Source organism: Hippocampus bargibanti, linkage group LG20, assembly GCF_051943395.1.
Source record: "Hippocampus bargibanti isolate YZ-2025 linkage group LG20, ASM5194339v1, whole genome shotgun sequence".
In the NCBI taxonomy this organism is placed as follows: domain Eukaryota; kingdom Metazoa; phylum Chordata; class Actinopteri; order Syngnathiformes; family Syngnathidae; genus Hippocampus; species Hippocampus bargibanti.
In genome coordinates, this window is record NC_142753.1 from 5,622,177 (window position 1) to 5,642,972 (window position 20,796).

The 20,796-nt window shown below is 41.9% G+C and overlaps 3 protein-coding genes across 4 annotated transcripts; 2 read left to right on the top strand and 1 right to left on the bottom strand.

Moving 5' to 3' along the window:
• Window positions 1-5,241: 5,241 nt before the first annotated feature.
• On the bottom strand, window positions 5,242-6,919 carry ndufs6 (NADH:ubiquinone oxidoreductase subunit S6). The gene is made up of 4 exons (XM_089023328.1): window positions 6,631-6,919; window positions 6,467-6,520; window positions 6,005-6,127; window positions 5,242-5,379 (listed from the first exon to the last, which is right to left on the bottom strand). The coding sequence occupies exons 1-4, from the start codon at window positions 6,772-6,774 to the stop codon at window positions 5,311-5,313; spliced, it is 390 nt and encodes a 129-aa protein (XP_088879454.1). The 5' UTR covers window positions 6,775-6,919; the 3' UTR covers window positions 5,242-5,310.
• Window positions 6,920-7,010: 91 nt separating this feature from the next.
• On the top strand, window positions 7,011-7,986 carry mrpl36 (mitochondrial ribosomal protein L36). The gene is made up of 2 exons (XM_089023329.1): window positions 7,011-7,126; window positions 7,566-7,986. The coding sequence occupies exon 2, from the start codon at window positions 7,577-7,579 to the stop codon at window positions 7,928-7,930; it is 354 nt and encodes a 117-aa protein (XP_088879455.1). The 5' UTR covers window positions 7,011-7,126; window positions 7,566-7,576; the 3' UTR covers window positions 7,931-7,986.
• A 203-nt stretch (window positions 7,987-8,189) lies between these two features.
• Window positions 8,190-20,478, top strand: lpcat1 (lysophosphatidylcholine acyltransferase 1). 2 transcript variants are annotated; one of them, XM_089023327.1, is made up of 15 exons: window positions 8,190-8,450; window positions 11,817-11,976; window positions 13,644-13,783; window positions 14,255-14,469; window positions 14,581-14,693; window positions 14,769-14,829; window positions 15,666-15,724; window positions 16,969-17,003; window positions 17,282-17,336; window positions 17,407-17,489; window positions 17,566-17,691; window positions 17,901-18,048; window positions 18,726-18,824; window positions 18,900-19,035; window positions 19,101-20,478. In XM_089023327.1, exons 2-15 carry the CDS (start codon window positions 11,908-11,910, stop codon window positions 19,232-19,234), a joined length of 1,473 nt encoding a protein of 490 aa, XP_088879453.1. In that variant the 5' UTR covers window positions 8,190-8,450; window positions 11,817-11,907; the 3' UTR covers window positions 19,235-20,478. The 2 variants fall into 2 exon arrangements, with proteins under 2 accessions (XP_088879453.1, XP_088879452.1); XM_089023326.1 differs by lacking the exon at window positions 11,817-11,976 and having other exon boundaries at window positions 8,192-8,450; window positions 19,101-20,476.
• Window positions 20,479-20,796: the final 318 nt, after the last annotated feature.

The following is a 20,796-nucleotide window of genomic DNA, read 5'->3' on the forward strand; positions in this document are numbered from 1 at the left end:
AATCGTGCGCCTTATAATCTGGTGCACTTTATATATGGAAAAAGTTTTTTAAAAAGTGTCATTCATTGAAGGTGAGTCTCATAATCCGGTGTGCCTTATATATGAAAAACGTTTTAAAAGATGTAATTTGTTGGAGGTGTAGTTTATAAACCGGCTTTATAAATATGTAAATTAAAAAAAATATTCACTGTACATGCACCTTATAAACCGGTGTGCCTTTTATATGGGAATGTTTTTAAAATATGTAATTTGTTGAAGGTGTGCTTTATAATCCGGTGTGCCTTATAATTGAAAAACGCTTAAAAATACGTTCAGAATGCGGTACATCTTATATATGGAAACATTTTAAAAATATGTCATTTGTTGAAGGTGCGCTTTATAGTCCGGTGCGCCCTATCGTCCTGAATTTCGGTAATTGCATTTCGAAAAAGGTGACAAACAGTAAAAGTCAACACAAGTTGCGGTTTCATTTTGTGTAGGCAAAACAATTCAGGCGAGATATGCACATTTTGTTGTCTTTCTTTATAAAACGGCTATCATCCTTCTCACATTGCGATTGGCTACACTGACCTTTCACACCCGGTCCGGGTGTCGTCGTTGGATCGTTTCCTCTTTGCGCTTGACCTTCGGTGACCGGACGCGCACCTCCAACTGTCCGTCCGTTCGTTCATCCGTCCTCCTGGCGTCCGTCACCTCGTCGCTGTGGAAACACAAGTGAGAATTTCAGCCTGACATGAAGCGCAGTTTGCTCCCTGGGACATAAAATGTGATTAAAACACCGTGAGTTGCTGTACAGGTTGGGAGATGTTTGCACCACTGTTTATTTTTCTGTCTCGCACCCCCTTTTCCTCTGTGGATTGGGTCAGGGTGTGTGTGTGTGGGGGGGGGGGGGGGGGGTGTAACGCAGAGGCAAATGAAGATGACAGTTATTGTTTTTGCGAGCACAATCTGATGAAGGCTTGGTTTGAATTGCATTGCTGCTTTGATTCACGTCGACTTAACTTTCCCATTGAAATGAATGGAAATGCCATTAGAATTGACCCAAAAAAAGTGTTGTTCATTGTTTTGAAATGCAAATTGCAACATATTGCCATAATAACATATTTTCTGGTGTATAAGGCACACCACCAATGAATTGTGTGTTCTCAAACCTTTTCCATATATAAGGCGCAACAGACTGTAAGGCTCACCTTCAATGAATGAGAAAAGTTTTCTAAATAGCTTAAAAAATAAAGGTTTTCTTAATCTAAGGTACACCACATTATAAGGCGATACAGTAGAGGCTGGGGTTACACACTACTTGTTCTATGGGGGGAAGGAGTTGGTGGCTGCTGACAGTAGTTGCGATACCTCAATATTACTTTACATATAAGGCACACCTGCGTATAAGAGTCATCTTATGAAGAAAATGAAGGCTTTTGGGTGCGCCTTATACACTAGAAAATATGGTACACTTTCAATAAAATGAAATACCATATACTCAGTCATACTGTTTCTTGAATATGCGCGCTCTCTCTTGACCAAGAAAGCCTACCGAATCAACAAGAGCTCAGCGGACGCAGCAGCCATTTCCCCCTTTTGTTTTTCATGACACGATTCCGCACTAGTTTCAATTTCTTTATAAGCACACGACCAATTCACTTACAAGAAAAAAAAGGATGCACATTTAAAGGACAACCGACATCACTTTTTTGTTTCCTAACTGACAGCAGAAAAACGTTTTATAGCATCTAAAATACCCAAAACACGCAGGCTGATGTTTTTAGTCAAATGCAAAACACCAATAAAAATAACTTAGTGTCCAACATCTGCAAAAAAAAGAGCTGCAAATTGGGCATTTTCAGAAAGTCCCGCCCCCAATTCGTGACGTCATGCCAAGACGTCTTGCATTGCTCGAGAATCAAAACAATGGCTTCAGATTCGGAGAATATGCTTTCTTGTTACTCATCCAGTTATGAATATGATTCAAATAGTTCTGAAGAAGAAAGCATACATGTTTGCAATCGAATTTATTCCATGCTATTTTGACAAAGCTCCATGTAAGGAATTAATCAGCCCGTTTCCACAGGCTGATTAATTCCTTACATGGAGCTTTGTCGCCCTCTTCTGCCTCATTGTGGTCTCACGTGACGTTTTCAGACCAAAGTACAGCAAAATGCATTGACGTGATGGAAGGACTGCTACAATGTGTCCTTTTTTTCGGTCAGGGGCGTTCCTTCAATGATGTAACGTACGGACGCGTCACCAACTCAAAAACAAGACTTCCGGAATATTCAGCGCGAGTCTTAAAACGTGAAATATAGCTATATGCGGTGCAATCTTTGTAAAATTTGCTCAGTAGAAGTCATTTGAAGACATTTTAAAAATTATGGACATAACTTGTCCAGAGACATCGGTTGTCCTTTAAGGAGAGCGACCAAAGGAACAAAGATTTTCTCGAAAACCTTATTTGTAATAACTTGAAAGGCAATTCCGGTTTTCACCGGATGTAATTGGCGCAGCCGACATGCCGTGACCCAGTTTTCCTAAGCGCATCATTTCAACACGGCAAAATATTGGCAAGTGGAAATGACTCCTATCCACACCTTCGTTTGCGCGCAAGCTAGCATACATCCACACAGCTCCAAGTCTCTTGCGTCTTGTCACGCTGCACTATCAAAGCACCAAGTGCCAACACCCGCCCTCTAAAAAAACTGTCATACGTCGCCCGAAGTGTCTTGCGCCCCGCAGAAAAACCCTCCCAGCTGCTGGCAGTGGAACAAGTCATTATTTCCCCCACTCGAAAGGTCAGCTGCTCTGTCACCTGACTCCAAAACCAAACTCAGCCGAGTCGTCAAAAGACAATGACCAAAGGTCGTTTTTTTTGTTTTGCCACCTTGTACAATGAGCGTGGATATCAGGAGGACAGGCTGCCCAAAGGAGACTCCATATTTTTGGGAGGGGGGTCACCAGACAGGGAAGTTGGGATAATTGGCTGCAGGCAGCTTCATAATGAGCCGACGGGTTTTGTAAAATGACATCTTGGAAGGGGAGATTTTCTTTAATGGGGCAATTACAGCGACGAAAGGGAATATTTTACGCAGAGTGAGGGATTGTTTTTATTCCGGAAGCGGCTGGCATTTTACTCGGTGATCCATCAAGGACTTTTTCTAAATAACAGCGGGTTCAATCGAGTGGATCTTTAAACGAGACAACGGTGGTGACCTCGGATGGCTTTGCCTTTGTTTCAGTGGGTGGGGTGGGGGGCCACTTGACAGACGCCAACGATGCTGTGGGCTTCGTTTAGGAAGATTAAATAATTCAAAAGTTAAAATCCTGCCCGAAAGTCACTAAGTGGCATTTCATTCAGCGCGATTCATTTGCTCAGTTTCATCTGAGAGATTTTGCTCCTGGCATCGCCGACAACTAAACCAAGCGCCACCTCAAGACGACTCCGAACCAGTTAACTCTCACACCAAGCGGGCTTCCCTGCCTCTTTTCCAACACCCCCCCAACATCTTCCTTCACTCAACCACAGCAATCTGACTGTAGATCAGGTTAACTACAAGCAAAAGCCTCACTTCCCCAAGTCACTGAGGCCAATTATAACAGCCTTTCTAAGCCCCCCTCCCCCTCAACCTGAGCTCTACAGTGTGGAAAATGCAGTTCCACCGGCTGCATCACTGGGGACGACGCAGACTCATGCTGTCTGGAGTGCAAGTGCGGGCCAATTTGGCATGCAGAGGTCTGTGGAGAATAAAGCAGATGAAATATAGATATGATCTTCTTCAAACATGCATTGTTCCGCACTACCGTGTCTCATCTCTCGCCCCTGATGTCCTGCAGTTTAAACGGAGCAGAGCAGATTGTTGGCAAGAACTCCAAAAAGGTTTTTGTTTTCTAATGTTAAGCAGATTCCTTACTTACAGACAGTGTATTGTCGGTGTTCAAATACCTGACATGTTTCGGCGACTACTTCGCCTTCGTCAGAGTGTCACGGATGTTGCTGTGACGCGCCATTTTCAGCTGGTGTTGCTATGTCAGGTATTTGAACACCGACAATACACTGTCTGTAAGTAAGGAATCTGCTTAACATTAGTTATCAAGTAGACAGGATGAATTTAGTACAACGGTTTTTGTTTTCAGAGTCCCCTCACCAGCAGAAAGCACAGTGATACCATAAATTGCCTCATATTACTTAAAGGACAACCGATGCCACCGGACAAGTTGTGTCCATAATTTGTAAAATCACTTCAAATGACTTCTACTGAGCGTATTTTACAAAGATTCCACCGCATATAGCTATATTTTACGTTTTAAGACTCGCGCTGAATATTCAGGTAGTCTTGTTTTCGAGTTGATGACGATCCCCGACGTGACGTCACATTTGGAACTTCCCTGACCGAGAAAGCACCATCTTTTGCATTTTCTGGGACGCTACACATCAGTCCTGACACCTCAAAATGACCCGGAAGGACTTCTTTAATCGATTGCAAACATTTATGCTTTCATCTTCAGAACTATTTGAATCATATTCATAACTGGATGAGTAACAAGAAAGCATCTTCTCCGAATCGGAAGCCATTAGTTTTGATTCTCGAACAAGGCAAGATATATTGGCGTGACATCAACAACTGGGGGCAGGACTTTCTGAAAATGCCCAATACGCAGCTCAATTTGTGCAGTTTTAGCACACTTAAAGTCATTTTTATTGGTCTTTTGCATTTGACTCAAAATATCAGCCTGCGTGTTTTGGGTATTTTAGATGCTATAAAACGTTTTTCTGATGTCAGTTGGGAAACAAAAAAATGGTGTCGGTTGTCCTTTAATTTGATCAACTGTACAACGATGATTCCCAACCCGGTCACCGTGGTAACACTGCGCAGTTACATTAATCAAAAAATATTTTTGACACCTTGGAAATACATTATTTTGCATTTTTCTACAGCTGCAACGTATCACAACAGGTCAATTGTATGACCCTACCTTATCCTACCTGTTTCTAGATATATAAGAGAAAAGGTTGCCCCCTGCCCCAAGTAAATGTCCTTTGCGGTTAATTAAACCGGATTTCACGTGGAGTACATTGATAAGTACATTCAAAACAATGATAATTTCAGGATTTAATACTGTACTTGCTGTTACATTTTCTCTTCAATGCTGACACCTGGTGGCCGCCGATGGGAAATGCATCACTCACAAAACAGGTTATGACAAAGCGTTTGAGTTTTGGGAGCGTTAAGAGGGGGAAAAACAGCTTAGTGAATGTTGATTATAATTTATTAACAATGACTGCAAGTTACACAGCGAATAAAAGTGACATGAGCGAATTCAGTGATGATGCTTCTGCTTGAATTGCAATCCACAGTATCCACACGTGCCCACTTTGGTGTCTTTATCCTGAAAAGAGACAAAAAAACAACAACAACACAATGATTAGTCTGGTTACGCCTTGCACAATTGTATTTATTATGGTCTTATGCGTTTGAAAACGATTAGATGAAATAAATAGCGGATGTAACTCCACAGAAAAAAAAAACAAGTGACTGTTCTATGCCCAATTAAATAGATAAAAAGAAATGAGTGCAGACTTAAATCGGAGGAGGTGTGCGTCAACCCAAGTGAAAAAAAAGAACCAGAATATCTGGCATGAATACTCACAGCTCATGAGAAAAAGATTTCCTCTGTGGCTATTTTTCAAACTAAATGTCTTCATGGGCCGTTATAAATGTTGCAGGGTTTATTCTGAAAACTGTAGGAGTCCAGACCTACACTTATCAACAAGTCCCTTATGTTCAACACAGGCTTAGTTGAATTTATAGACATTTCGACATTTGTTTAGTGGAAATATACGATCGTGAGGACTGTATTTGGCAGTGGAAAAATGGTTCGGTCAATATCTGGATATTTCGAAACACTTCAACAACGGAAAGGAGAATCAACACAATTTACATATGAGTAACAATGAAACAGCTCATTAAATACCCGAGATGCCTCCTCTTTATTTGCCGTGTCATATTCTTACCAGGTTAATATAGACTTTGGGATGACCGAGTGCTCCGCCGCCGCCGTCACAGGACACGACACGGGACTCAACGTCAGTCACATTTTCTTCAGCCACCAACTTGATAGCCCAGTTTTTATTGACCTAAAGATTGAAAATATTCAAACTATTGAAACTTTGCACTGTATTTTTTGCCTCGTTTGATTTTTTAGGTAACACTAAACCAGTCCCAGGTCCAGAAAGTAAAAACCGTTGCTGCAGTTTGGCTCTAGCCGCAGCTTTTTCGACTCAAGGGCTTCTTTACCTTCCAAAGTGATTAGAATCTCCTGTGGCTTTAGTGTATTAGTTTTAACTTTATGGACCTGAATTGACAACAACGCACAACCAAACAACTGCACAGTTACACCAGTGGCAGTAAAAACATTGCACTGCAAACACAGCATGTTGACGTACTCTATTACTGACACGAATGTTATTTCTTACCTCCTTCTGTTTTCCAATGAATCTGGCCCTCCTTGGGTCTTTTGCATCAAACACCTGTGCACAAAACACTTGAAATGTATACACTGGAAACAATGTAAAACGTGTACCAAGTATGTGCGCAATTACAGTACATTGTAGAAAATAAATGTACACTGCAAACGTACCTGTCCAGTGTGTGTAATGGCCTCCCCGGTGCTGGAAACTTCCACGCTGTAACGTTGTGCAGGTACAATCGAAAGCCTCGAAGAAGCAACTAAAGCCTTCGTCGTTTTACTGAAGGACAATACTCGAATCACTGCCGCCGCCATGATTGCAACAATATTTTTCCCAAGATGCTTAGCGATAACGAGTGATTATATCCTGAATTTTGTCTTAAAGATATATATTGAAACTAAAGGTCCTTGAATTTGTACCTAACTTATTTTACAATCCACATTTTAAACATTCATAATTACATAAAATGCGTAAATGTTTGTCATATTTTCAATTTGAACGAGAACTTGGCAAAGAGACTGCCTATAAGACAAAATCCAGGGTATATATAGAACATAACCCGGAAAGGCTACATAAAACATTTGACCCTGCAACGCTGTTGTGGCGATCGAACCCCAAATTCTCAGGCATCTGTCCCTGGTTAAATTATCAAGGAGCGACTTTAAGGTATTTGCATATTATTTAGTTTGAAACTACCCCACAGATAATCTATAACATGTCTGATCGGTGAACCATCGTCACAGGCAAGGTCGCACAATTTCGGGACATTTTATTAGGTACACGTCCACATAACGTTCGGAACCAACCCAAAAGTTGTATCAAAAGCTACATCTGCCTGCCTCATCAAGTTATGAAACGGTGCTTGTTAAATTAGTTTACTCGGTGTCATGAGAAAACGGCGCAAAAATATACGTTTATTTGCCACCGTATTAACAGTTTTTAGATTAATAATAATACATTTCAATTATAAGCGCCTATTTGTTTACATTTATGGCAGATTTGTTAATAAAAGTTTGCCACATGGATGTAAACAGAGGACTCTGGGCCCTAAAATGTCGAAATTTAACCTGAATACATTAAATTATTTGTTTTCTAATTTTTTTAGACCTGGTCCAAATGGCATCTCATCTCCTGAAGCAGATGGCGTCCTCCTTGACTCGCCAGATGACACAGATTAGTCGGTTAAACTGGAACTATTTACCCGCATTTGCTTCCTACCGATGTTTGTACGGTCTTAGCACGGTACCCAATTCTCAGTCATCAACCAGAATCAGCCCCATCCAGCCCCTGGCGTGCGGACCGTCCTTGCTGGGACAATGTCAGCATCTTCCCTGCATCCAACCCACTAACGGCATGAAAACTAAGTCTTCTTTGAAGAGGCGCTGCAAAGATTGTTTCTTCGTGGTTCGAAGAGGTCGCTTGTTTGTGTTTTGCAAGACGCACCCAAGGCACAAGCAGAGACAAGGTTGAATTGTGAAGTTTTGAAGATTGAGTCATTGCGAGATAATAAAATAATTTGGTGACCACCTCTTTTGTGTTGTTAAAGCGAATACACAAAAAAATTCCAACGGTGTACAGTACACTAAAGTGTTACTTGCCAACGTAACACGAACGTGCCAATAAATCAACGCACGGGCTGTCGGGAGTGGTATCAAAGTCGAAGCCCCCATCGAATGCTTTTATTTTAAAACCGGAACTGAATGTGTGCAATCTCGCTAAATTGCTACAGCCCCCCCACGGGCGTCGTGCCGCTGCACAAGCGCAATTCTGCGCTCGCTGGCCGATGGAACAAAACAAGACGTTGACACGCCTCACGCACAACATAAAACAACGACTCTAGAGGAAAATACACTCAAGTTTTCACTGTTATTTGATCACTACTTTTTGGCTTGCGGGGGCAGCAATGAACTCATCGGGCATTCCACCCTCCCGGTGGTGCAGGAACCCTTTTGTTCATACTTTAAAATTCAGCATGGCAGACAAAATAAAGGTAAGTCCCTGCATATTTATCGGATGTTTGTGTTGGTTCATCAATGAACAAAAAAAAAAGTTTACTCCGATTGAGTGTGTTCGTGAATAACTGCCACTGAAGAACATTAATTGTGATGAAACACAAATATGACAAATCTCTTTGAAACGCCCCCCTTGCCAAGGAACTTTGTTGCAGTTAGTTGAAGTACTTCATTTCGACAAAAGGCATATTTCGCCTCATCTCGTGCCATCTTGAAGCTGAGAACTATGTTGAAGTGGCGCTTCATTTAGACAAAAGTAGCGCCATGTCATCATTTCGTAACCTCTCACTGGCACAAAAAAGAACAGCTCATTGTTAGGTTAAAAAATTACAAGCTAATATTAGCATCATGTAGAAAAGGTCTAACCATAACACTCGAGGCTAAATGGTTGCCGTAATGTTCATGGCGTAACAAGACAAGACCGGTCGTGGCAAAGCAAATGTGAACCTGAAGCTTTGCAGGATTTCAATGATGAACAGTTGAGCTTCCAGTCCTGAATTGAGCATAGCTTTGGGTGAACATGCATGTCAAATACAAAGGCATGGTTAAAAAAATATTTTCCACCATTAAGTTTCTGTGGGCAAAATTGAGTTTCCCTACTTTTGTGTTATTAAGCAATGTTCTCATCCATGCGTTCGTATTATTTAATCTTCTGCCAATCTCGCTAATGGAAGGTTGTTAGTGGGCGCTTATCACTGCCGTTCATCCACAAGGCGTTTGAAGCAGCTTCTAAACTGTTTCGGACCAGATGACATCAGGATGCCCATAAATATCAACTCAAGATGTTCCGCTTCCTGCTTTTCCCACTGGTGCGGACTAACGTGGCGCTGAAGTGTGTTTTTCCACTTCGGATAAGAGTGTTTGACATCAACAAACTTTAGACTTGCCCTAGGCTTGAAAGATACAGTGGACGATCCAAAGCCAAACAGGAAACTTTTTACAAGTCAATGAACTTCAAGTGAAACACAACTGAAACTGCATGGGCGGTGATCAATTCTTATATGACTATGAAAAAAATGAATACGATAAAATCAGAATGTCAAGATGTGGGCCTGTCAACAATACAACACTCAAGTCGTGGCTGGTTGAAATACCTCCCAATGAATAACAAGGGTGTGTACACTTGCGCATGAAGGCAACTCCTGTCACTCTGAACTCATTCACTGCCGTGACGTGCAAAAATGTGTCCACTCCAGTGCCAGGGTTTTTGTCATTGTCACTTGAATTCCACAACCCACAGAATATTGAATTTTAGGACTACATAAACATTTAATACAGCATGAGAAACCATAGATTATCTTCTTTCATCAGAAAAAAAATGAGTTAATTCCTCAATTATATGGGTCTGGAGTTATATGAGCTTGAAATGCGCTCTACGTCATCTTTTTTATTCCTGAATAAATTCTTGAATGGCAGTGAATGAGTTAAAGAACAACCGACGTCTCCGGGCAAGTTGTGTCCATAATTTGTAAAATGGCTTCAACTGACTTCTACTCAGCGTATGTTACAATGATTCCACCGCATACAGCTATATTTTACGTTCTAAGACTCGCGCTGAATATTCCTGAAGTCTTGTTTTTGAGTTGGTGACGAGTCCGTACGTGACATCACTGAAGGAACGCCCCTGACCGAAAAAAAGGACACATTGTAGCAGTCCTTCCATCACATCAATGCATTTTGCTGTGCTTGTTTGGTCTGAAAACGTCATGTTGCACCAAAAAGAGCCAGAAGAGGGCGACCGAGCTCCATACAAGGAATTTATCAACCTGTGGAAATGGGCTGATTAATTCCTCACAGGAGCTTGGTCGCCATTTCTGCCTCTTTTTTGGTGATCCATTTCCCCCCAAGGTTGCCTTAAAATGGCACGGAATAAATTCTTTAATCGATTGCAAACATGTATGCTTTCCTCTTCAGAACTATTTGAATCATATTCATAACTGGATGTGTAACAAGAAAGCATCTTTTCCTAATCTGAATTCTCCAGCAATGCAAGACGTCTTGGCGTGACGTCACGAACTAGGGGGGGGGGGGACTTTCTGAAAATGCCCAATTTGCAGCTCAATTTTTCGCAGATTTTGGACACCTTAAGACATTTTTATTGGTGTTTTGCATTTGAATAAAAATATCATACTGCGTGTTTTGGGTATTTTAGATGCTATAAAACGTTTTTCTGATGTCAGTTAGGAAACAAAAAAGTGACGTCGGTTGTCCTTTAATATGTTATGTAAGCAGAAATAACGCACCAGCAGGTCAGGAAATTGATAGACAGCCTGTGGAACTCATTTCAGCTGAGTCAGACATTTTTTAGCGGCGCACACACCGTCATGGTTGCCAGCTCAAAACAAAACAACCTGACATTGGTGGAGCCGTGATGTCCCCAATCCCAGGTAGCGTTTTATCAAACATCAGCAGAAGCTAAAGCGCCCCCCCCCCCAACCCCACTCGGGTCTTCTGAGATCCATATCTGATGTCAGATGCAGAATTCAGGTGTACCGTGACTTCAAGTGTGGAACATGTCGCAACCCATTTTACATGACAATTGGAGAGAAGAACGCCCCCCCCCCCCCACCTTTCCTCACAACAGGATTTCAAAATCTGGAACGCGCCCTAACCAGCTGACAAACGTTAAAAAGTATATGTTGGGAGAGGGAGCAGGAATGTCGAGTTGTCGAGCAGGACTGAAAAGAAAAACACAAATGCTACAACAGTATCTTAGCTGTCTTTAATCTTCAATGGTTTTCGAAAATTATTTTTTTGTAACAAATATTTTTAGAGATTAGACATTTATTTATTTACTTTATTTACTTTATTCATTTGCTTATACATCTATTAATCCAAATATTTATTTATTGATTGATTGATTAATTGAACCTTTTTCATTTATTTATTTATACAGTGCAGAGTTTGAATCTGCCCCCCCTGGCCTTCCTGTGTGAGGTGTTCATGTACTCCTCATGCATGTGTGGCTTTTCTCCAGGTGCTCCGGTTTCCTCCCACATTCCAAAAACCTGCATGGCAGGTTCACGGATCCACTCTCAATTGTCCCGAGGTGTGATTATGAACGCGGATGGTTATACACACTAAATGGCTGGGTTGCCGTTCAGGGTGCACCTCACGGACTGACTACTGGGATCGGTTACCCGCGACCCTCATGAAGCTCAAGGGATTAGAAAATGGAAGGATGTTGCCCCCCCGGCTCCCGTGAAAATGTCAAGAGGATGCTCTCAGATGGATTTGTTACGCTCCGATGCATCAGATCAGGCCCAAGTGGGGGTTCGGGAGGCAGGAAGAAGCGTTATAGAGCGTCTTAAATCAGACTCATAACTGTTGATTTATTAATACAGCCCTGCGGTGTGCACCTGGGTTCCTCCGGAGACGGATAGACGACGCTGGGATATGCGCGGGTAACCGGCAAGGCCCGAAAGAGGCGACAAAATGCTCATTGATGCAATTGAAGGAGAAGATGGCCGCAAGGCAGAAAAGGGGTTGGAAATGCCACATGGGGTACGCACTGCGGGCGCCCTGCTTGAACGCACACCCGTGTTTCAGCGAAAGAAAAGCTCATTCAAGTCAGCTGACTTGTCATCCTCATTTCTGCCCTGGCTGACCCTCATGTGACTTGAGCGTTGGGGTGGTATTCCCTTTGCATAATGTTTGCTAAGCGCTTTCCTCTACGTTTTCAACACTTTCGCCTCAATTATTCAAAGGTGCATCTGAATTATTCATATCCACATGTCTAAATTATTTGTATTATATCTTATCTTGTCTGATGAGACCATCAGATGCGATCAATACCCAGATTTCAACTTATTACTTCCTTAAAGGACAACCGACGTCACTTTTTTGTTTCATAACTGACATCAGAAAAACGTTTTATAGCATTTTTATTCAAATGCAAAACACGAATAAAAATGACTTAAAGTGTCCAAAATCTGCAAAAAAATTAAGCTGCAAATTGCGCATTTTCAGAAAGTCCCGCCTCCAGTTCGTGATGTCATGCCAAGACGTCTTGCATTGCTGGAGAATCAAAATAATGGCTTCAGATTCGGAGAAAATGCTTTCTTGTGACACATCCAGTTATGAATCTGATTCAAATACAGTAAAGTCTCGTTATATCGATATTCAAGGGAGTCCGAAAAAATATCGATATAACCGGGACTATCGATATATCCGACCCTGTTTGCATGTAATTTTCTCCGTGCGTGCATAGAAATAGTATCGATATAACCGGGACTATCGATATATCCGATATCGATATCACGAGACTTTACTGTAGTTCTGAAGAGGAATGCATACATGTTTGCAATCGATTAAAGAATTATATGTGCCATTTTGAGGCAACATTGGGGGAAAATCTCTCACCCAAAAAAAAGAGGCACAAAATGGCGACCTCAGTGGCCACCTCCGCTTCCACAGGCTGATAAATTCCTTATATGGAGCTTGGATGCCCTCTTCTGGCGGCTTTTGGGTGCAACACGGTTCTCAGACCAAACATGTACAGCAAAATACATTGACGTGTTGGAAGGACTGCTACAATGTGTCTTTTTTCGGTCAGGGGGCGGTCCTTTCTTGACGTCACGTACGGACTCGTCACCAACTCAAAAACAAGACTTCCTGAATATTCAGAGCGAGTCTTAAAACGTAAAATATTGCTATATGAGGTGAAATCTTATTAAAATACGCTCAGTAGAAGTCATTTGAAGCCATTTTACAAATTATGGACACAACTTGTCCGCAGACGTCGGTTGTCCTTTAAGTCACAATATATATTTTTCTCCGCCAATCTGCTGTTTTTTCGGGATGGTTGAAAATGCTTAACGCAAAAAACAAAACAATATTTTTTTAAAGACATTTAAAATGAAAGTAGAGGTTTTGCCGTTGTCTTAACGTATGGCCGGTTTTAAACTCCTCTTATGCAAATAACATCTAATTGCTATTAAAAAAAATAGTTACGGACTCGAGGGGCAACCGAGCCCTATTAATGTGCCATGTTAAATGAATTTGTATGTCTAACCAAATCAAATCCTTATTTCCCTTGCGTAATGTTGCCGTGCTTCCAGTGTTAATTAGCGTCCGCGTTAAGCCATGAAAAACGCTGGCCCGGGAACAAAGCGCGACATACTGTGTTGCATTTAACTCTCACGTACGTGATCTCTTTTCCGTTCCCTTAGATTGGATTGATGTCTGTGACGGTGTTTCCGGTTCGACTACTTGCGGTGTCCTTTCTCATGCTGCTGGCCTGGCCCTTCGCCTTCGCGGCCTCGCTGGGACGCTCGCCATACGTTGTGGAGCCACAGACGTGGTGGAGAAGGTGGGCACGTTTATATGGGTGGAATATTTTAATCCTAGGACTCACATTTGGTCGGTTTTGACATTTGACTGCAATAAAAATAACTGAAATGTCATTTTTAAGGCCTGATGTTTGATTACATTTAAATTGCACCCCCCGACATCCAAATTATGCAGCCCCAATTTTATTTATTTTAATTTATTTTTTATCCAGTTGGTTTACATCAGCAATACAGGTCAAGATCAGCACAGATGATTGAATTTAGCAAGCCTGCGTTAGCCTAGCCGTGACCGTCAGCTCTAAAACTAGCATCAAGTAATGTTTGTTTGTTCCATAACAAATTGATGCATATAATTTAATTTTATTTCATTTTATTGTATTTTATTGTATTTTATTTTATTGTATTTTATTGTATTGTATTTTATTTTATTTTATTTTATTTTTGGATGAAGCATAGTGGATGTAGCATGCCATTTGTTGTGTTCTTGACAGTATCATCGACCTCTCCCTGCGCGTCATCATGCGGGCCATGTGGTTTTGTGGAGGTTTCCACTGGATTAAGGTGAAAGGTCAACGGGTGCCGCCCTCTGAGGCCCCCATCATCACTGTGGCGCCGCACTCCACCTACTTTGACGCCATCCCTGTCACCTGCACCATGTGCTCCATTGTCACCAAATTGGAGAGTGGCAGTATTCCCTTATGGGGAAGTGAGTCACACACTAGACCTAACTTCTAATTTGATTATTATTATTATTATTATTATTATTATTATTATTATTATTATTAAATATCTATTTTGTATCTATCCTTCTCCTCAGCCCTGATCAAGTACATCAGACCGGTTTTTGTATTCCGCTCGGATCCGGACTCCAGGAAGCGAACTGTTGAGGAGATCAAAAGGAGAGCGCACTCTGGAGGGGAATGGTCTCAGGTAACGTATTCAAATCCCGAATTTTTTATTTTCAACGCAAAATCAATGTTTTTTTTGTTTTTTTTTTAAATCTAGATTATGATCTTTCCAGAGGGGACGTGCACCAACAGGTCAAGCCTCATCTTGTTCAAGGCGGGTATGAAAAACGTCAATTACTCGACAGGTTCTTAGAGCGATTAAAATAACTAAATAACTAAACAAATTGCCGTTTTCATGTTTATTATGTTTGTTAAAGTCATTATAAGTGCCTTGCATGCTGGGTCCGAGAGGACAGTCATTTCATCTGTGCTGTATGTCATGCATATTAGCATATTTGACAATAAAGCTGACTTTGACTTTGAAATAAATAAACTAAAAAAATAAACTATTGAACAAACAAACTAATAAATAAATATAACTAAATATCACAAAAAATACAATAAAATTTACAATAAAATAAATAAACAAGTAAATACATAAATAAATACATGCATAATTATGCATCTTTTTTTCATTGAAAGTCGGACTTTTGTGAGCAAAAGTTGCCTGCCCTCCTGGCCCCCACCTTCAAAAATTTTTGATTTGATACTTAACAGGCAGGCGGATATTTGAAAGCGCACCCGAACCGTTGTCGACGAGCAATATGAATTTTGACTCTTGATCTTTTAATTCTTTGTAAGCTTTCTGCCCGCCTCCAGATCCAAATTCCTTTTTACTCTCCACCGTGCGTAGCATTGGGAGGTCACGTCAACAAAATGAACGTGGCGCACTGTTGATTCACCACCAGCGTATCGTAATCCCCTCGCTTCCTGTGCCCAGCTGTGTTTTTGCTGTCAAATACTGTCCCTTCCTAATCCCCCCGTTCATTCAACTCTGTAATTCCACTGCTCGATTCTATTGTGTCGATTGTTCGCCGCCGTGTTTTTGTCTGTGTGCTCGCCGAATAATGGCTGATTCGTTGCCCCTCCCCCTACTCTCGCTGTGGTTCGCCAGGTGCCTTCATCCCCGGACTCCCAGTGCAACCGGTGGTCTTGCGATACCCAAACAAACTGGTAAACAATTTTAAGACTATCAGATCTGGGGGATATTAAACTCACGTACTCATGTGAATACACAAACGGGAACACACTTGTTGCAAATGCACGCACACACACACACACGCACGCACGCACGCACGAACGCACACACACACACACACACACACACACACACACACACACACACACACACACACACACACACACACACACACACACACACACACACACACACACACACACACACACACACACACACACTTCCTATGGTTTGCTGTCACGTGACATGGACATGTCCTTCTTTTGTTGAATGACTTCAATGTTCTAGTCGGATGATATTTCATCCCGCCCTTTCGTCATTTGCCTATCTCTTATTTACAAACGCACACACATACACACACACAGGTGTCATGTCTCTCGATACCCCTCCCCTCCTAAAATATAAATGACTTACTAGCCAGTAGATTCCCTCAGTTTCTCAAGTTTTCTGATCTCAATTATTACTGTAAGATGCTCACACAGACCTGTGTACTTCAAACCAAATTCGGTAATTTCACCTTGAAGACGTTTGACTGAATGCTAACACATAACGGTAAACGTACATAGCATTTTTTGTGGCAACAGATTTTTTGTTGCATCCTTTATATTCAATTTCATTAAGTTTTGCAGTTTTTTTATGAATTCAGGCGAAAGACACATTACAAAAAATAGTTTTGGGCGGGAGGTGAGAACCGATTCAAGGCATTTCCATTGGTTTCAATGGAGGAGGGTGATTTGAGTTATAACCATGTTCACGGAGCGCACTGGCCTCGCACCTCAAGGCACCGATGTACTCGTTTTTGACTTAACGCTTGCTGTGACATGTATTCGTAACATTTGTCATTGCTGAAAAGCTGCATCGAAGCTGAAACTCGTCTCGACATGTGATCCGCTCTAGACGACATTTAAACTCGCCTCAAAGGGTGAAACCTTTCAAATATGCACACAAGTTTATTTTACAGCTTACTTATCTATTCAATTTTTAAAAAACATTTTTTTTTTCATTTACAAACAAGGCTGTTGATATTAACTCATTCACTGCCAGACGATGTGCAAAAATGTGTCCACACCAGTGCCAGGGTTTTTTGTAATTTTCACTCAAATCGCAGGACCCACAGAATATTGAGTTTTAGGACTACATAAACAGAGTTTATGTAAACGTTTCTTTCATCTGAAAAAAAGGAGTTTTGTCATTTACTTTCTCCACTTCCTTTCTGCAGGATACAATTTCCTGGACGTGGAAAGGGCCCGGAGGGTGAGTGAAACCACACCGACACAAACTGCATGACACACACCGCGGACTTGTTTTGTGAAGAGCCGAGCCCAATAGGAATGCGACACTGTTTCGCAAACCGCCAACCAGCTGTTCCTTGACTTTGCTGTGGTTTCTTTCTTTCTTTCTTTCTTTCTTTCTTTCTTTCTTTCTTTCTTTCTCTTTCTTTCTTTCTTTCTTTCTTTCTCTTTCTTTCTTTCTTTCTTTCTTTCTTTCTTTACATGGTCGTTTATTCTAAAACCACATTCACTGTCTCCCAGGTTGAAGATCTTATGGCTCACTTTGTGTCAGCCTCACAACGCCATGGAGGTCGAGGTGAGATGTTGAGAGTCCAACGGGACCAGCGGCGACATGTTTATTTAGCTCACATTCTGTGTTGCCTCAGTACTTGCCCGTTTATACCCCATCTGACGAGGAGAAAGAAAACCCAACCCTGTTCGCCAGTAACGTTCGGAAACTCATGGCGAAGTGAGCACGCGTGCGATTCCTAGCCGGTTAGCATGCATGTGAAATTTTGGGATGACTGACCTTCCATCGCCGACAGAGCACTGGATGTTCCGCTCGCAGATCTTTCCTTCGAGGATCGAGACATCACGTTTTCCGAAGGACCCCTGCGGATCCACGATCCCAGTAGCTTGCTGGAGCTCAATCAGCTGGCGCGCCGCTTGGGGTGAGTCGAGATGACGCTGACATCTTCTGTCAACACACCAAAAGTGGAAACCGTTAGCATGCCGCGTAAACATTTGCAGTGCAGTCAAGCTGTTGATCGTGCGGGTTTTGTTGCAGGCCTTTCCGCGATCAGTTAAAAACCCTCTATGGCATACGGCTAAAGAATAGCTAGCAATTTACTGGCTAACCCGCGTTTGTCTCTTTCCCCAGGCTGAAGATGACAAACAACCTGCTGAAGGAGCAGGCTAGCAGAGCCAGGAAGCTGCAAAGACATCAGCTGAATTTAGAAGACCTAGCGTGCTTCCTTCAACTTCCTGTTACGAATACACTCCGGGAAGTTAGCAGCCTCTTTGTCAAGGTAGAAGATCAATTAACCGTTCGGTATTCAGACGTAACAGATGATGAGTCCATTAAAACAAAAAAAAAATGCTAACTGCATATTTTCTAATCATGTACAGGCAAACCTGAGTTTTCAACCATAATCCGTTCCAGAAACCTGTTTGAAAACCGATTTGGTCGAAAACCGAAACATTTCTCATTAAATTCAATGTAATCAATGAGTGAATTGTACTCGTGATTGAACAATACAAACACGCCTGCTCACAATGAAACGCTACACAGGGATAATCACACATCACAATGAGACGCGACAACAGGAAGTGACATATAAGGAAGCGGAGGGATTCGGGTGGTGTATTCAGGTGCCCTCAGTTCAGTTGAGAACTGATAAAGGCAAATCCAATCCAATCCAATCCAATTTTTGGTTGTAAACCAATGCATAAAAAAAAAATCGGACATTTTTGGTCGAAAACCGAGACGTTCGAAAGCTGAGGTTTGACTGTACTTTGAAGACAAGATTATCAAATGGTATGCTCTTGACTTCGTTTTATTTGGCACCCTCTAGTGGACAGTTTGTAGAATGCAATCTTAATGTCTGAATGACGTGTATTTTCTTCTTCTCAATTTAAAATAACATGCAGTATTTTACACCCTCCTCCCCACCACTGAACACTCAATCCTGCTTATTTTGTCCAGGACAAAGACGGACACATAGACATCAGACATTTTATTATCGCTGCGTCCACCATTTACCGACCATCAAGGTCAATGGAGACCCTCAAGCTGGCTTTCGAGGTTAAAACCCCCATTAACCAATATCGGCTTTGTTGTATGTATTTTTGATGAACCAAGTTCGGGCTTTACGCGCAGATGTACGAAAACGAGGACAGCGGCGAGGTCCATGAAGACGAGCTGGCCTCCATTCTGGAAATCATGTTAGGGGTGAACGAAGTTGAACTTTTTTTTATGGAGCTGGACGGACCGGATAATGGGAAAATCAGCTATGGTAAGAATGCCTTGGATTTATCGTGACGGTATAAATGCTCTTCACCCTTTTTTTTCCCCGTCCAGATAAACTTTGTCATTTCATCGAACGTCATCCGCACTTTGTCCAAGACTACCTCGACTTCAAAGACCACCCGCGCAGATCTTGCGTCCGCCCAGCTGACGTTTGCAACGGTCAAAGCCACGACAAAGATAACTGAAAAACGGCAAGTCAAGACAATATGTATGTTGCTCTTCTCCAAATACCTTCGAGAGTGAGACGAGGAAAGAACTGTGCGAGATTACCAACAAAGTGACCGGAAAGGTTTTATCAGAAACACATTTTTGGTCTCGCTCGTTGAGATTTCTTAACCAGTCCGACGTACTCTTCTTTGCTGGTTTTTAAAAGCGGATACAAATCGGATTTGTATTTCATCGGCGGGCATGGTCGCGAGCTTGTAAAATATTTTTTTTAAACAACATTGTTCCATTTGCTGTTTTTCTGCTGATTTTACGTGCAGAGTTTGGTCTCGTATAAGATTAGAGCTTTACTATGACTATGAAGAATCAAACTTCATTCATTCATTGCCAGACGATGTGCAAAAAATGTGTCCACTCCAGTGCCAGGGTTTTTGTCATTGACACTCGAATTCCAAGACCCACAGAATTTCGAGTTTTCGGACTACATAAACATTCAATGCAGCGTAAGAAACCTTAGAATGTCTTCTTCGATCAGAAAAAAAGAGTTAATTCCGAAATGATATATGTCTGGAGTTATCTGAGCTTGAAATGGGGGCGGCAGTACAAAATCCAATACATACATATTAATTCATAGAGCGCTTTAACAACAGCTGAATATGGAACAAAGCGCTAACATGGAAAAAAGGAAGATGCTGCCCCCTTATGGTAAGGAAAAACATTGCCAGAGGCCATGGCCTGCATTTTATCAGCACCCAAGCATAAAAAAACAAAACCCAGACACATTTGGGAAAGACGCTCTATGTCATATTTTCAATTCCCGAATAAATTAGTGAATGGCAGTGAATGAGTTAATAATTGCAACCTTATTTTTATGTCTGGAATGTATTTTGTTTGTTTTGACAAAAAAAGACAAAATGCTTCTGAATGTGTGTCAGCTTGTATTTTTTTATTGTTTGGGTGCCAATAAAATACATGAGGTGCACCTGCGTATAAGGCACAGGGTCATCTTTGCAACAAAATTAAGGCTTATGGGTGTGCCTTATACACCGCACCGGAAAATACAGTATATTGTTTTGATTTCATTTGTGTCCACATGGGGGCGCTGGCTAACCAAATCTTCCTCGAACGAGACGCGCACGACTGCCTACCTGACGGACAGGAACAAGCATTACCTCATCCTCTTTCCTTTCATTCCTCCAGGTAAAAATAGACAGATTAAGCCTTGGCTTTGATGAGAGAAGCCTACAGAGGAGGTGGGGAAGCTGGTGAGAGGAAAGGGGGGGGGGAAACGGGGTGTGTGGTGGGGGTGGAGACTAAATGGATCGTTCTGCTCCAAATCCAATTCCTAATAGCTGCAGGGAGGGCGGGTGGGAGTCGGGAGGGAGACGAAAACAGTCAAAGTAAGGCAAAAGCAAGTGGAAACGGTGTGTGTGTGTGTGTGGGGGGGGGGGGGGGGGGGGGGGTACAGATATCACGTCGAACAATTAAGACCTGCCTTGAGGGTCCAAAAGAAGACGCTTTGATGAGAACGTATAAATTGCTTAGCGCCTCTCCGGAGTCTCCCCGCGCTACACTCCCCACC